Source organism: Rhamphochromis sp. 'chilingali' (genome assembly GCF_963969265.1).
Source record: "Rhamphochromis sp. 'chilingali' genome assembly, chromosome: 21".
NCBI classification, from domain to species: Eukaryota; Metazoa; Chordata; class Actinopteri; order Cichliformes; family Cichlidae; genus Rhamphochromis; species Rhamphochromis sp. 'chilingali'.
The window spans coordinates 3,316,500-3,330,618 of record NC_137949.1 but is presented as its reverse complement, the minus strand read 5'-3'; the positions used below and the strand labels follow the sequence as shown (position 1 = coordinate 3,330,618).

At 42.7% G+C, this 14,119-nt stretch overlaps 1 protein-coding gene across 2 annotated transcripts in view; it reads right to left on the bottom strand.

Moving 5' to 3' along the window:
* galcb (galactosylceramidase b) overlaps positions 1 to 14,119 on the bottom strand; it is a 47,069-nt gene that overhangs the window by 29,234 nt on the left and 3,716 nt on the right. Inside the window, exon 7 of one of the 2 annotated variants that reach the window (XM_080870967.1) lies at positions 6,108 to 6,238. The exons of the other annotated variant lie outside the window; for it this stretch is intronic. Within the exon in view, the coding sequence (XP_080727093.1) occupies positions 6,108 to 6,238 (131 nt within the window). The remainder of the gene's footprint in view (positions 1 to 6,107; positions 6,239 to 14,119) is intronic. 2 annotated transcript variants of the gene reach the window in all.

The following is a 14,119-nucleotide window of genomic DNA, read 5'->3' as shown; positions in this document are numbered from 1 at the left end:
CTTTGCCCCTGGAGGGGGAAACTGCACCCAGACCCAGGTGGTGTTACCCTTTTCCCTGAAGTGGGGAAAAGCAGACCGCCCCGACTCCGCAGCAGCAGGGAGGCCCCACACTCCAGACCCCAGTCGGACGGCCAACTCCTCCTCCTGGCCCCCCGCTCCAGCAGGTCGCAGAGAACGGGGGTGAGAGAAGACTCCAAACCTCCCTCCACCCGCTCATATGTAGTGCTGATGCATGTGTGTTCTAAGGTGCATTTAAAACCCAGGAGGGCATGGAGCTACCTGCCAGAGAGCAGCAGGTAAGCGCATAGCCCCTCCTGATAGCCCTCAGTGTCTACGTGTATTTAAAATTGAGAGGTGGGCAATGACGCCAGGGGTGAGGTGTACACCCTGATGGTCTTTTGGAGTCCGTGTAGCGTGCCCACCCCCAAGATCCTATATGTATGTGTTATGAGAGTGTGAATAATGTGAATGTCTAAGTTGTGAGATAAAATTGAGGCACAAGAAGCCAGAAGGGGACAGAGGGGGGATGCTTCCCCTGCACCCTGGTGACACACCCCTACTCCAAGGCCCTGCATGTGTGGGTGATTGTGGTGGAGCGGGAAGAGGGAGGCAGCTGGAGATGGGGAGGGAAGGAAGGGAGGGGCAAGTGACCTCTCCCTGGGGCCAGCTCCCCCGCTGACCCCAGTAGGCACCCCCATACTCTGCAACCCGCCAGGGAAAGGGGGCACAGGCCCATCCGGACCGGGGCACAGAACAGCAGCGCCACCCGGCCCCACAGAGCCCAGGACAGCCCATCTGACCCCACCACAGAGAAAACTGCACCCACCCCGTCATCCACTCATCTTCCAGACTACACAAGACAATAGACACCCAGGCTGAGATCTTCCTCCACCTCTCCTGTATCTCCCCCTCCTGCAGAGTGAGTTCCTGAAGAGAGGAGAGCTCCTGCAAGATGTAACAACCTCCCCCACCAGTTGAAGAGCCCCCCAGGTGGCTCAATGCACTGGCGGAACCCTGCGCCAGGGCCGGGCCCCCATACACCCACCCGCCCACAACCCCAGCAACATACCAACCAGGACCCAAGCCCCCGAGGCCCGGCCAAGGCCCCAGCCCAGAGACGGAGCGCCCCAGAACCTCACGCCCGTCCCGGACCCACCCAGGGGCAGCCAGGCTACCAGGTCAGTAACCCACGTCCGTCAGCACAGACCCTCCCCTAGCCCCGCTGCATGCAGCCACAAGGAAACCGTCACCTAAGAGCCCCTAATAGGCCATGACCGCTACCCCGGGTTGAGCCCCCCAAGGAAGATGCTACTGGGGAACCCCCCGACGCCCTAAGCCTGTCCCTACCCCCACACCAATCACTACAGCGAAGGTGGGACCAAACTATGACCCCCCACCCCCACTAGGTGATGGAGCTAATCAAAGGAGCCCAGAGCAATTGATCTGATGTGGTGGTAGAGGCTGTATCGAGACTAATGTAATCTAATAGATAATTTCTATATTGGTTAGAATTAAGATTATTTTTGTTTTTTCCAGTTCATGAGGACTGTTTTCTTGGCTATGCATACGGCAGTGAAAACCATATGGGCTATATTCTTATCTGTAGTGACATTATCTAAGCTGCCCAACAAACACACTAAAGGGGAAGTTGGAATGTTACATTTCAGACACTTTGGCTATGTTCACACTGCAGGCGAAAGCGCATCAAATCCGATTTTTTTGACCCTATGCGACCCATATCCGATCATGGTATGACAGTGTGACCGGCACAAATCCGATATTTTCAAATCCGATCTGGGTCACTTTCGTATGTGGTACTGAATCCGATACATATCCGATGTTTCAGAAAGCGACTGCTGTGTAAATGGTCAAGTCGCATTAAATCCGTTTTTTACGTCACTGACACAAGACAGACGCCAATTATCACCGCCGGAGAAGCGCTCGATAAGACATCGCGAATGCATTTTATTGTAGTGTGAACGAGCAGACAAAAAAAATCAGATTTGATCAAAAAATCGGAATTGAGCATTAAGACTTGCGGTGTGAACGTAGCCTTTGATAAGTCTTCACATATCTCGCGCCAAAACTTCTGAACTGGTGGTATGCTATGCCTTCTAATGATACTGCCATAGGGATATCAAGAACCCAGTGGAACTCCATAATTAAATTTAGCGTGTGAAAAGGACTCTCCATTTCCTGACGTGTTCGGGTCAAATCAGACCGATTTACAAATTTAAAAACTCCTAAATATTGTGTTTTACATCCAATTGCCTAAAGGCCTTATGACATCCTCCACACTATGCACTTGAACATATTAAAGTGATGAGCACTTCTTTCGTTGAATTTTGAGTGTTTTAATCAATTTTGTTACATCTGTGGTGTTCAAAAGTGACCGTCATAGAAAATGAATGGGAATCCATCATCATTTATTTATATAGCACTTTAAAAAGTGCTGTACAATACAAATATAAATATAGTAATAAAATAACAGAAATCAGACATAGCATCAAAATTAATAAAAATGTCAGTTACCCACAGAGTTAAAGGCCAGGGAATAAAAATAGTTTTTTAATAAGGACTTAAAAACTGTCACTGATGTAGCCCGTCTAATATGGAGAGGAAGGTTGTTCCAAAGCATCGGCGCTGCAAAAGAGAACACTCTGTCTCCTCTAAGTTTCAGCCGTGACTTTGGGACCAAAAGCAACAACTGCTCAGCTAGAGCTGGGCGATAGAACGATAACGATATGTATCGCGATATAACTTTTACTCGATAGAGAAATTAAGCTATCGCGATAGACCTCGCCACTCTTGTCCTCTTAAAAAAAAAAAAAAAAAAAAAAAAGGTCAGCCGATCCAAATTCAGTAGCGCAGAGCCGAACCAATCACAGCCGCAGCGTCACGTCGTGTGACTTGTTACGTACAGCACAAGTGCCAAGCCGCACGTGTGTTTGTTTGGGAAGCAGCCAGCGGGTAATGGAGCCAGCGCATAATGGAGGAAATGAGTGTGCCGACTAGAAAAATCAACCGAGCGTGACCGAAGAGAAAACAGATGATGGTTCCAACGCCGGAGAGATTGTCGAACGGAAGAGCCATAGAAGTTCCGTAGTGTGAAGGTATTTCGGCTATTTCAAGTCTGACAAAAAAACAGAGTAGCGTGCACTGTAAATTGTGCCGAAAGCAAGTCTGGAAATACAATAAACTGGTGCATGCGTCACACTGTGCGCCACGTTATTGTTTCGGTGAAATGAATTTCTACAATACTGTTACTGTTAATTCTACTCTCTGCAGTGTTTAAATGCTTACATATACACACAGTTACTGTCCCTCCACACTTACGACTCGGTTCTGCTTCTATGCCCCAGCTTTGTTTACTTTTTCCCACCGAGGCTTCTAGACTTCTGATTGGCCAACATTTCTGCACGGTTAGGAATCTAGCTCCACCTGCTGCTTTGGCATGTTCATAGCAGCGTTTTCCTTCATTTCTGCCTTTATGTGTGGACGGGATTATTTTTTAAAACGAAAACGGAAAATCTCCATTTTCAAAAATACCCGTGTACGTGTGGACGTAGCCTCAGTCTCTGACTGGAAGCGCTAATTCGTCATTCGGCTTTTGTCAGACTAAAGTAACTGTTAAAACTGTTTGAAAAGCTAAGCTATACAACAAGGAGAGATTGAGAATTTCCTTTTAGTTCTCAGTTTATTTGATATTGACAAAAGTTAGTCAGTTTTGTCTGTTCTTCTGTAAAACAAACTAAGATTTATTTTTAGAATTAATACTTTGTTTCTAAGTGGAATTGACAATTTAGTCTGTTTCATTTGTTCTATTTTGAAACTTAAACGCTTTAGCGGCTGCCTTTTGTGTAGTTTGCAATATTTGCCTTTATTTATCTGAAAAAGTCTCATGTTCCTTAAGTACATCTACCCTGTTGAACTTATTATGGGAAATAAATATTTAAAAACAAGCTGCTGATTATTTCACATTTTACTTGTGAGCAACGGCACATTTAAATCTTACAAATATAGTTATTTGGCTTATATCGTGATAGATATCGTTATCGCCTGAAATGAAAAAAACATATCGTGATATGAAAAAATCTCATATCGCCCAGCTCTATGCTCAGCTGATCAAAGAGAACGAATGAGAACATGGGGCTTCAACAAGTCAGACAAATAAACAGGTGCCAGACCATTTAGAGATTTAAAAACCAATAAAAGGACTTTAAAACAGATCCTAAATTCAATTGGAAGCCAATGTAGAGAGGCCAAAATCGGAGTGATGTGGTCAAATTTCCTTTTGCCAGTTAAAAATCGTGCCGCAGCATTTTGCACTAGTTGCAAGCGTGACAAAGTGCCCTGCCCAACCCCTATTAAAAGTGTGGAAATAAAAGAAATTATTTTACTGCTACAATATATTCTTTATCATTAACATTGCATTGATAATATAACCTACAGCATTGATATAGCATCAAGATGTTTATTAAAGATACTGGCATTGGATTAACCTTTTATTACAGGTGCAGCCATAATCACTTTATACACACATTGCATATTTGTGCTCATTCAGAGATGATGCTCAGTCTATTAAAGGTTTCAAGCTTTGTGAAGCGCTATGTCTTCACAATATATTGTGTAGGTGACTTGGAGCAATAGAAGGATAAACAGCATTCATGCTTACAGACATATGATTTAAACATAGGCCAGGCCGAAGGCCTGGTATTCATTTAGCTTCTAACTGCATTTTAGTTTGCTTAGTGACAGATGACAGAAGATGAGTCAAGAAGAGGACAAGCCCAGAGGGACCGTCTGTGTCTGAACCTAATTGCCTTGTATGGAAGATGTGATAGAAAAAGGAACTTCTTTGTCTAATTTTAGCGGTTTAAGATTGACCATTTACTGAAACTGATGCATATTATGTTAATTTGTGACGCAGAAGGGGTTGAACCCTGACATGAATAAAACCATTCTGAATTGAGCTGTTCGGTGAAGATCGATGCTGGTGTTGCTGTATACATCTTCCCACGCGTGTACTCAATAAATCATTGTTTGACTGCACTCTTCTGGGCCTCTGTTGGTTTGTTCCATTGCTCAATATTTTCGAATTCGGGACAAAAGAGAATTGCAATAATCTAAATGTGAGGTAATAAAGGCATGAATAACACTTTCCAAGTCACGCTTGGAAAGAAAGGGCTTAACCTTCATTAAACGTCTGAGGTGATAGAATGCTGATTTTACCACCCCGTTTACGTGGTCATGAAAGGTAAGTGATCAACAGTATCAAACGCTGCACTGAGGTTTAGCACAATAAGCACAAAGATGAGTCCACTGTCAGAGGCCATAAGAAGATCATTTGTAACCTTCACCAAAGCTGTTTCTGTGCTGTGATGGGCTCTGAAACGTGGATGAAATCCGTCTTAGAAGGTATTAAATGCTGCACTTTGTTTAAACGCAAAAGAAAGAATAACAAACTACTCTGTGCTATACTGCCATTAGAAAAAAGCATGTTGTTTTTACTGCTAGTAGTTTACATAATAATAATAATAATAACCAACAACAACAACTTATAAACTTATAAAGTGCTTTCAGACAAAGTGCTGTACAGCTATTTGAAAATAAAGAGATAAATAAATAAAAGTGATGCATAGCAATACAAGTTAAAAACACAAATTAACAAGTTAAAAACATAATAAAAGTTAAAAACGATAAAAAAAACAAAAAACAAAACTAAAAGGCAAAGAATTAAGACATGTAGGATAGGGTGAACAAGTGGGTCTTCAACTTAGCTTTGAAAACCTCCACAGAGCATGCCTGCCTAATATCTTGAGGAAGGTTGTTCCACAAAAATGGGGCATGAAAAGAAAAATCATGTTCCCCGATAGTTTTTTTTTTCTGGCTCTAGGAACCTTTAAAACGGCAGAATCCTGGGATCGGAGAGTACGAGATGGAACATAAGGGTGCAAAAGATCAGAAAGGTATGAAGGTGCCAAACCATTTAAAGCCTTGTAGGTGGTTCATTTTTAAGCAGCAACCATCAGCTGGCTGAAGTTTTAGCTGCTGAGGATAGAGAACATAAGCTACGTATACAAACTATTGACAGAGGAGGATCCTACCCTATCACGTCTACAGCTGTGCTCAGCTCAGGGTCTAGCAGCAGAGAGAAGGCAATGGGCTCCCACAGGTTGTCACTGGCTATGATCTTGACCCTCTCCAGACCACTCTTATCCAGAGTGTATCGCAGCAGCTGGTGCAGACAGTCACAGTCATAGAAGGAGATTGACAGCAGAGAAGACGGATTCACAGCTAGCACAATTCAGAATTTGTCTATACAATGTTTGCTGCTTTCCACATAAAACTTTTATATCCAGAACTAGTTTCTCAAGAAACTGGTGGCATTAAAGATGCTTTTGTAGAGACTTGATGCAATAGGAGGGATAAACTACTGACTACAGTTAACATTTCAGTGATTCTGTCCATGTTTGGGACAATTTATTATAAATCAATCAATCAAGGCTTTATTCACCACATGCAGGGTGCCCTGCAGTGAAATGGGACGCCCCCCCCCGACCATACACACACAACACAGACATCACATGGGGATACAGGTCGGAGATCGGTAGCGTTACAGAAAAACATTGAAATATACACTACAATGGGAAAGTACAAAAGGAAAAAAAGAGACCTCTACTCATGCTGGGCTCCGGGAAGGACAGCATGAGAACAAGAAACAAAAAAACTCCTCTGCACAAAAAAGCACATAAATGTCCACAGCACAACATTATGTAACACGTGACAAGCCACAGGGATGGGTAGGGGGTGAGGAGTAATCCGAAGCAAACACAGCAGCCATCCTGCCCAGCGCTACCATTCCAGCGCGGGCTCAGACCCGCCGTGTTCCCCAGGAGGGAACAACCATCGAAGGCGTTTGGAAAGGGAGGGGTGATGAGTGTGTGCATATCAGTGTATGTGTATGCATGTCCATAGTTCAGCTGAGACAGTGTCCTTCGCCTGCCAGGCTAAGTAAACAGTCTTCCAGCCAACCCAGGTGGCCTAGCATGGAATGGGAAGGAACAGTCTAAACACAGTCGTTATCAGGGAGTTTTTGTTCGGCTCCAGCCTTGAGCCCACAGCTGGCGCCGAAGGGATAGCCGCAATAAATGGTGATTTTTCTTTTATGCGAGCAACTCATGAGAATTTCAAAGCTGCTCTTTAACACACACTGGTCTCTCAATCTCCTGTTGGAGAGCCGCGAGCCTCTCCATGATGTTATCAAACTTGCGCTCCGTGGTCTTGTCATTCTTGTGCTCTGATAGCCGATTCTGAGAACTCACGACTAGGGATGGTTACCGGTATCTGGTGCCATGATGGCACCGGTTCTGACATAAACGGTAGTAACCAGACCGAAAAGCAGCGCACATTTCGGTGCTTTATTTCGGTGCTTTTTTTTCCTGAGCTGTGATACACTTTAGATTCTAGCCAATCATTTTACGTTTCCGAGGATAGTAGGCGGGCCCAGGTACGTACGTTCTTTTAGAGCAGAGCTACAGATTAAAAATGCCCAAGGCGAAGCGGTCAAAAGTCTGGCTGTACTTCACAGCAAAATATGCAAACTCAGCAGCCTGCAAGTGCTTTAAGCTGATACTGTGATACTGTCAAAGGAAGTAACACCTCATATCCGATGAAACACCTGGCGACGCATAGCGGGTTTTTTTAAAAGCCGAGAAATGCACCGTATTTGATAGCTTGCTGCGAGACCTCACACCGTGCACATCTACTGCGGGTGTGGCGCCTGTTATCGGACCCGGAGTTAGCAACATCCCCCAAAAACTCGAAGAGGAGAGTCCTGGCCCCTAGCCCTGCCAGTGTAGCAGAAATGATGACGGATGATGATGGCAGCAGCAGCCGTTCTTCTCTGTGTGAGTAGCTTAATGTTGTTCGTGTGTAATTTACGTTGAGTAGGCTGACCTAATGCAGTAAAGTGAACTAGCAAACACCATCATAGCTACATGCGGCTGTCTTCTTGTTTGATGGCAGATACTCCCTTCACCCTGGCCAAAAAGGCTAAAATGACCAAAGAAAAAGTGGAAAACAGTTAAACATGAGAGGTTTTTGGACAAAGTTTGTGTTTTTTTCCATTGATTAAGCACTGCTTCCATCCAAGAGCGATACCATATATGCCCCATAGCTGCAGAAAAGGCTAACATTGTTATCTTTTTACAAAAAACAAAAAACAGCTGAACATGAGAGGTTTTTCGACCAATTTTGTGTTCTCGATTCTTTAAGCACCGGTTTGAGCACCGTTTAAGCACCAGCACCGTTTCAAAAGTACCAGTTTGGCACCGGTATCGGATAAAACCTAAACGATACCCATCCCTACTCACGACTGCAGTGAGCTGCTCCACGATGTAATCCAACTTTCCCTCAGAGATGTTATTCTGAGTGATCTTCTCCTTGATGTAATCCAATATATGCTCAGAGGTAGAGCTGGGCAATAGAACGATAACGATATGTATCGCGATATAACTTTTTCTCGATAGAAAAATTAAACTATCGCGATAGACCTCGCCGCTCTTGTCCTCTTACAAAAAAAGAAAAAAAAGAACAGCCAATCCAAATTAAGTAGCACAGAGCCGAACCAATCACAGCCGCAGCGTCACGTCACGTGACTTGTTACGTACAGCACAAGTGCCAAGCCGCACATGTGTATTTGTTTGGGAAGCAGCCAGCCACCGTACCGCCCGGGTAATGGAGGAAATGAGTGTGCCGACTAGAAAAATCAACCGAGCGTGATACACACATACGACTCGGTTCTGCTTCTATGCCCCAGCTTTGTTTACTTTTTCCCACCGAGGCTTCTAGACTTCTGATTGGCCAACATTTCTGCACGGTTAGGAATCTAGCTCCACCTGCTGCTTTGGCATGTTCATAGCAGCGTTTTCCTTCATTTCTGCCTTTATGTGTGGACGGGATTATTTTTTAAAACGAAAAATCTCCGTTTTCAAAAATACCCGTGTACGTGTGGACGTAGCCTCAGTCTCTGACTGGAAGCGCTAATTCGTCATTCGGCTTTTGTCAGACTAAAGTAACTGTTAAAACTGTTTGAAAAGCTCAGCTATACAACAAGGAGAGATTGAGAATTTCCTTTTAGTTCTCAGTTTATTTGATATTGACAAAAGTTAGTCAGTTTTGTCTGTTCTTCTGTAAAACAAACTAAGATTTATTTTTAGAATTAATATTTTGTTTCTAAGTGGAATTGACAATTTAGTAGTCTGTTTCGTTTGTTCTATTTTGAAACTTAAACGCTTTAGCGGCTGCCTTTTATGGAACGCCAGGACTGCCATAATGAATTAATTAAATACACCATTAAATAATTAATTAAATGTGACAATAATTAATAAAATTGGAATTAATTAATTAAATAAATAGTTATGACACATGTGATTAATTAATTATTGACACATTTAATTAATTAATTATTGACACATTTAATTAATTATTGACACATTTAATTAATTATTTAATGATATATTTATTTATTTCATTTTGGCAGTCCTGGCGCCTGGCTCTCATCTTGAAATAATTTTATCTGTCAGCCTCACCCATCAAACTCAGGGGGCGGGGTTAACGCTGATCGAGTCAAAACCATTGCTTTGGCCTGGTGGCCATTGTTTCTAGCACACAACAACCGGCATGTGGAAGCTAACAGAACTGAACTTTGAAAAACCCTGTTTGTGTGTCACCAAATACCGTTTTAATATTTTTGTAGCCGAGCATGTAGTGGTTTAATCTTCATGTGTCTGGTCGGTTTGTCAAGATACAGCCTCTTTGCAAAAGTGTTTCGATGATTTCGGAGATGTCTGCCCAGTCTCACGGCAAAGCGTGGGATAGACCCGCTTGCCTCGCAAGCAATCCCACCGACAAAGCGCAGGCCCCGGTACACAGCTGTAATAACCCCCGCTGACTTCTTTTACTGAGGTTATATTTATCTGTGTTTTATTTCCTGATGTTCTTATGTGTCCTACGTGTTTCAGTCGCCAATTCTGAATTATAACTAACATTAAAAACATGTTTAAGGAGGAGAAAGTGCAAATAAATCTGTTTAACATCTGATCTTTGGGTTTTTGTTCAGTAATCAGCGTCATCTGTGTATAAACGCATAAAAGAGATAACGTTGGTGTTTCCGTCATGTAGTAACTGCTGGCTTTAACTGTACAAAGGTTGTTCGACACTATGAAACACATACAGACTTCATGATGTTCGGCTAATATTTTTATTGTGAATATTAATCATGAGGGTAAACGGCCCTGTACACCACGGAGCGAGGTCAGCATATCCACGATATCCTCAGCTCCATGAGTTAACACAAAGTTTCCCAGCTGACTATCTAACTGCCAACTATTCCAGAGACGTGAAAATATACAGCATAAAGAAAAGTGTAAGAGACTCAGCAGCAGATTAGAATAACAGTTATACATTTAATAAATCACCAAATGAATCCAAGAAACGAGCAAACCTGTTCCGACAATTTGAGTTTGTATTCCCTCAGCTGCAGACTCGCTGCTGTTTAAATGTTTGAAAAGGAAGATTAGATATTAAAAAATGTCAAACATAGACTCAGTCTGCCTTCACATTTGATATGAGGCCAGCACGTATAGTGGCTGTGTCCTGTTTTAAGATCATACATGTAAAATTGTTGTCTGACCTCCGTCGATCCAGCCGCTCAGAGTCCGTGGTTACCATGGTTACTGCATAAGCAGCTATAATGTTAACAGCTGGCACTGAGGAAGCTTACCGGCAGCATGGGTGTTTATGTTTTTCATTGCAAAAGAACCGTCTGAATGGTTAACTGAAGTTAACTTGGATAAATTATAGTTAAGGAGTATCCCAGATAACGCCTATGTGAGCTGTGCGACTGTTCACCACTACACTGAAATCAGCAGGCTATTACTGAAATACACGTGCTATATCATAAACTATGATATAAATAGGGAGGTCCTATTAACATGTTTAGTTTTAAAGGACACCTTCCTGCCTTTAGTCTCCTTCATGAGCAGTATTAGTTTTCTTCTAACATCCAGAAGTCTGCACGATGTGTTTCATAGTTTGTAACAAGCCTTTGACAGGTAAACATAACATGACCGAAAAAGCAAAAAAATGGTTCATTTATGTTTGATGTGTGTTTATTCCTCCCTAAATATTGTCGGTGAAGTTTGCCATGCACGTCAGATTTTCCTGCGCATTTTTATACCTCTGCCAACAGAGAGAAAGAAAAAAAATCTCATTCTAACAGACAGCTGGTGCTTAGAATACAGTTGAATAACTATTAAAAAACAGATGATATAATATTTCTGTCCATGTTGCAGACTTCATGATGAACATGCTGTTGCAAACTCTGCTCCTCTCGGTGGAAATGCGCCTTCTCTTTCCTCTTTGTATAAAAACGTTATAAAAGTCAGTTTAATCTCAAAATTCACTGTTAAATCCAAAACACACCAGATAAAGAAAAGCGAATAGTTCAGTCTAACACATGTGCCAGTGAACCATTAAACGTCTGTGAAACTATGCAGTTATGAAACGTAACTTTAACCTCAGCCAAACCGATTTGCTCAGTTGTAAATAAAACAGCGAAGTAAACGTGACCCGACAGACAGAACCTGAGTGAATGAAGTCCAGCGTTTAACCACTGAGAGCTAAAACTCAGCTGAGGTTTCAAAGCTGTGTGCCGGTGATTGGACATCAGCCGCTGATGAAGCTGTTCGCCTATAAAGTCCTCTGTAAGGAAACAAGCTCCAGCAGCTCGGGAAAAATACTATATTTACTTATCTTGTGCAGAAAAATGCGCTGACATTGCTTTATATCGAGCACCGGCTGCCCAGTTAAACTGTGACTATCACCAGGTAACGTAGGCGTGTTTCTTGAATTAGCAGCAGGTGTTAAACAGCTGACAGATGAGGAGGAGGATGCATGCAGGTAAACTGAGGGTCTGTTGAGCTGATCGCTGGTTTCGTGAGAAAAATGTCAGCTCGTTCTTTATGTTACAGAAGCACAGAGACACAAAACCAGGCGGAAAGAGACGATTGTTCGGTGAAAATGAGAATCTGCGAATGCAACATGTGGAACACGGAGAGTGGAATATGTAAACAAACCGGTTAACGTAACCCCCTGGGTGCACTCTGCATGCTAATTGTTAGCAGAGCTAGTTAAATCTCTGAAAACATCTGAGCACTTTTGCAAACATGTTCTATGTTGACAACCTGACCAGACATACGGCGCGACATTCGCGGCTAAAACACTGTTAAAAGTGTAGTTGGTGACAGAAAAACGGGGTATTTTAAAACTACACCACCACTGCTGCCTGTGATTTGATCTGCATTCTGGGATACCTGGCTTCCCCAAGTCTACACAAGCAATCGATTATCTAGGATCGACCTGTTTTGACTTACTTTGCACGGCAACCAATCAAATGTTAGAGAAGCTGCATGGGCAGCGTTAACCCCGCCCCCTGAGTTTGATGGGTGAGGCTGACAGATAAAATTATTTCAAGATGAGAGCCAGGCACCAGGACTGCCAAAATGAAATAAATAAATATATCATTAAATAATTAATTAAATGTGTCAATAATTAATTAATTACATGTGTCATAACTATTTATTTAATTAATTAATTAATTCCAATTTTAATTAATTATTGTCACATTTAATTAATTATTTAATGGTGTATTTAATTAATTCATTATGGCAGTCCTGGCGTTCCATAGCCTTTTGTGTAGTTTGCAATATTTGCCTTTATTTATCTGAAAAAGTCTCATGTTCCTTAAGTACATCTACCCTGTTGAACTTATTATGGGAAATAAATATTTAAATAAAAACAAGCTGCTGATTATTTCACACTTTACTTGTGAGCAACGGCACATTTAAATTTTACAAATATAGTTATTTGGCTTATATCATGATAGATATCGTTATCGCCTGAAATGAAAAAAAACATATCGTGATGTGAAAAAATCTTATATTGCCCAGCTCTACTCAGAGGTCTTATTCTGAGTATTCACGGCAGCTGTAAGCTTCTCCAAGATCTTAACCATGCTGCATTCAGTGAGCTCTTTCTGAGAAGTCGCGCCTCGTCCCACCGTTTCAATCCCAGTGGGCAGCCTTGGAGGGGTTTGAACAGCCGGTTCCGCTTTCTTAATTCTCCGATAAGCCAGGGCCAAGCCAGCTCCGATCAGCAAGAACCCTGTTATCATGGTTCCGAATAGGTAGATATCTTCAGCGTCCTCGATCGACAGTCCCGCCAAGCACACGATCCTCCATGTCTGCCACCCGTCCATCGTGTATCCGGCAGGGAAAGTACCTCCAGGGCACTCGGGCTCTCCCAAGCCAAGACTTCTCGTTAAGAAAAGGGTGTCAATAGCATTCAGAGACCAGTTGATCAAATCCATAATTCTATTTTAGGTTTTAGAGAACAGACTGTGAGAGAGTGTTCCAGGGAAAAGTAAAAACACGAGACAAGACAAGGGCACAAGAGGCTAAGCAGGGAAGATAAGGGGAAGGAGGAGAGGAGAAAAGTGCAACTGCCTTCGCCGAGAGCCAAAAGAGAAGAGAAGATATTATAAGTGATCATTGAGGTTATGGCTCCCAGTCCTTCATATAATGTTTGATATATTTTGGTGCTCTCTGATGCTACAATGTTACTGTAAAGTCTTGAACCTTTCCTTTTTTTTCTTTATATTACACTAGGAAACGGAACATAGATGCATTCACTCCAGCTGTCTCTTCACCAGGCCAGCTATCACAGTCATGTGTCCAGGAAAGGGAATTTGAGGGGGGCAGGGATTGAGGCTGGTGATCAGCTTCATCTGCTTTTACACTAACTCTTGATATTTGGTATGGTTACCTTTATTCCTTAACAAGCTGCCTCTGTCAGTGCGCCCCAGGGTGGCTGTGGCTACAATGTAGCTGCCATCACCAGTGTGTGAATGTGTGCGTGAATGGGTGGATGACTGGATATGTAAAGCGCTTTGGGGTCCTTAGGGACTAGTAAAGTGCTATATAAATACAGGCCATTTACCATTTACAGGCCATTTGTTCTGTTCTGTCAAGATGATCCTACACTGCTTCAGTAATGT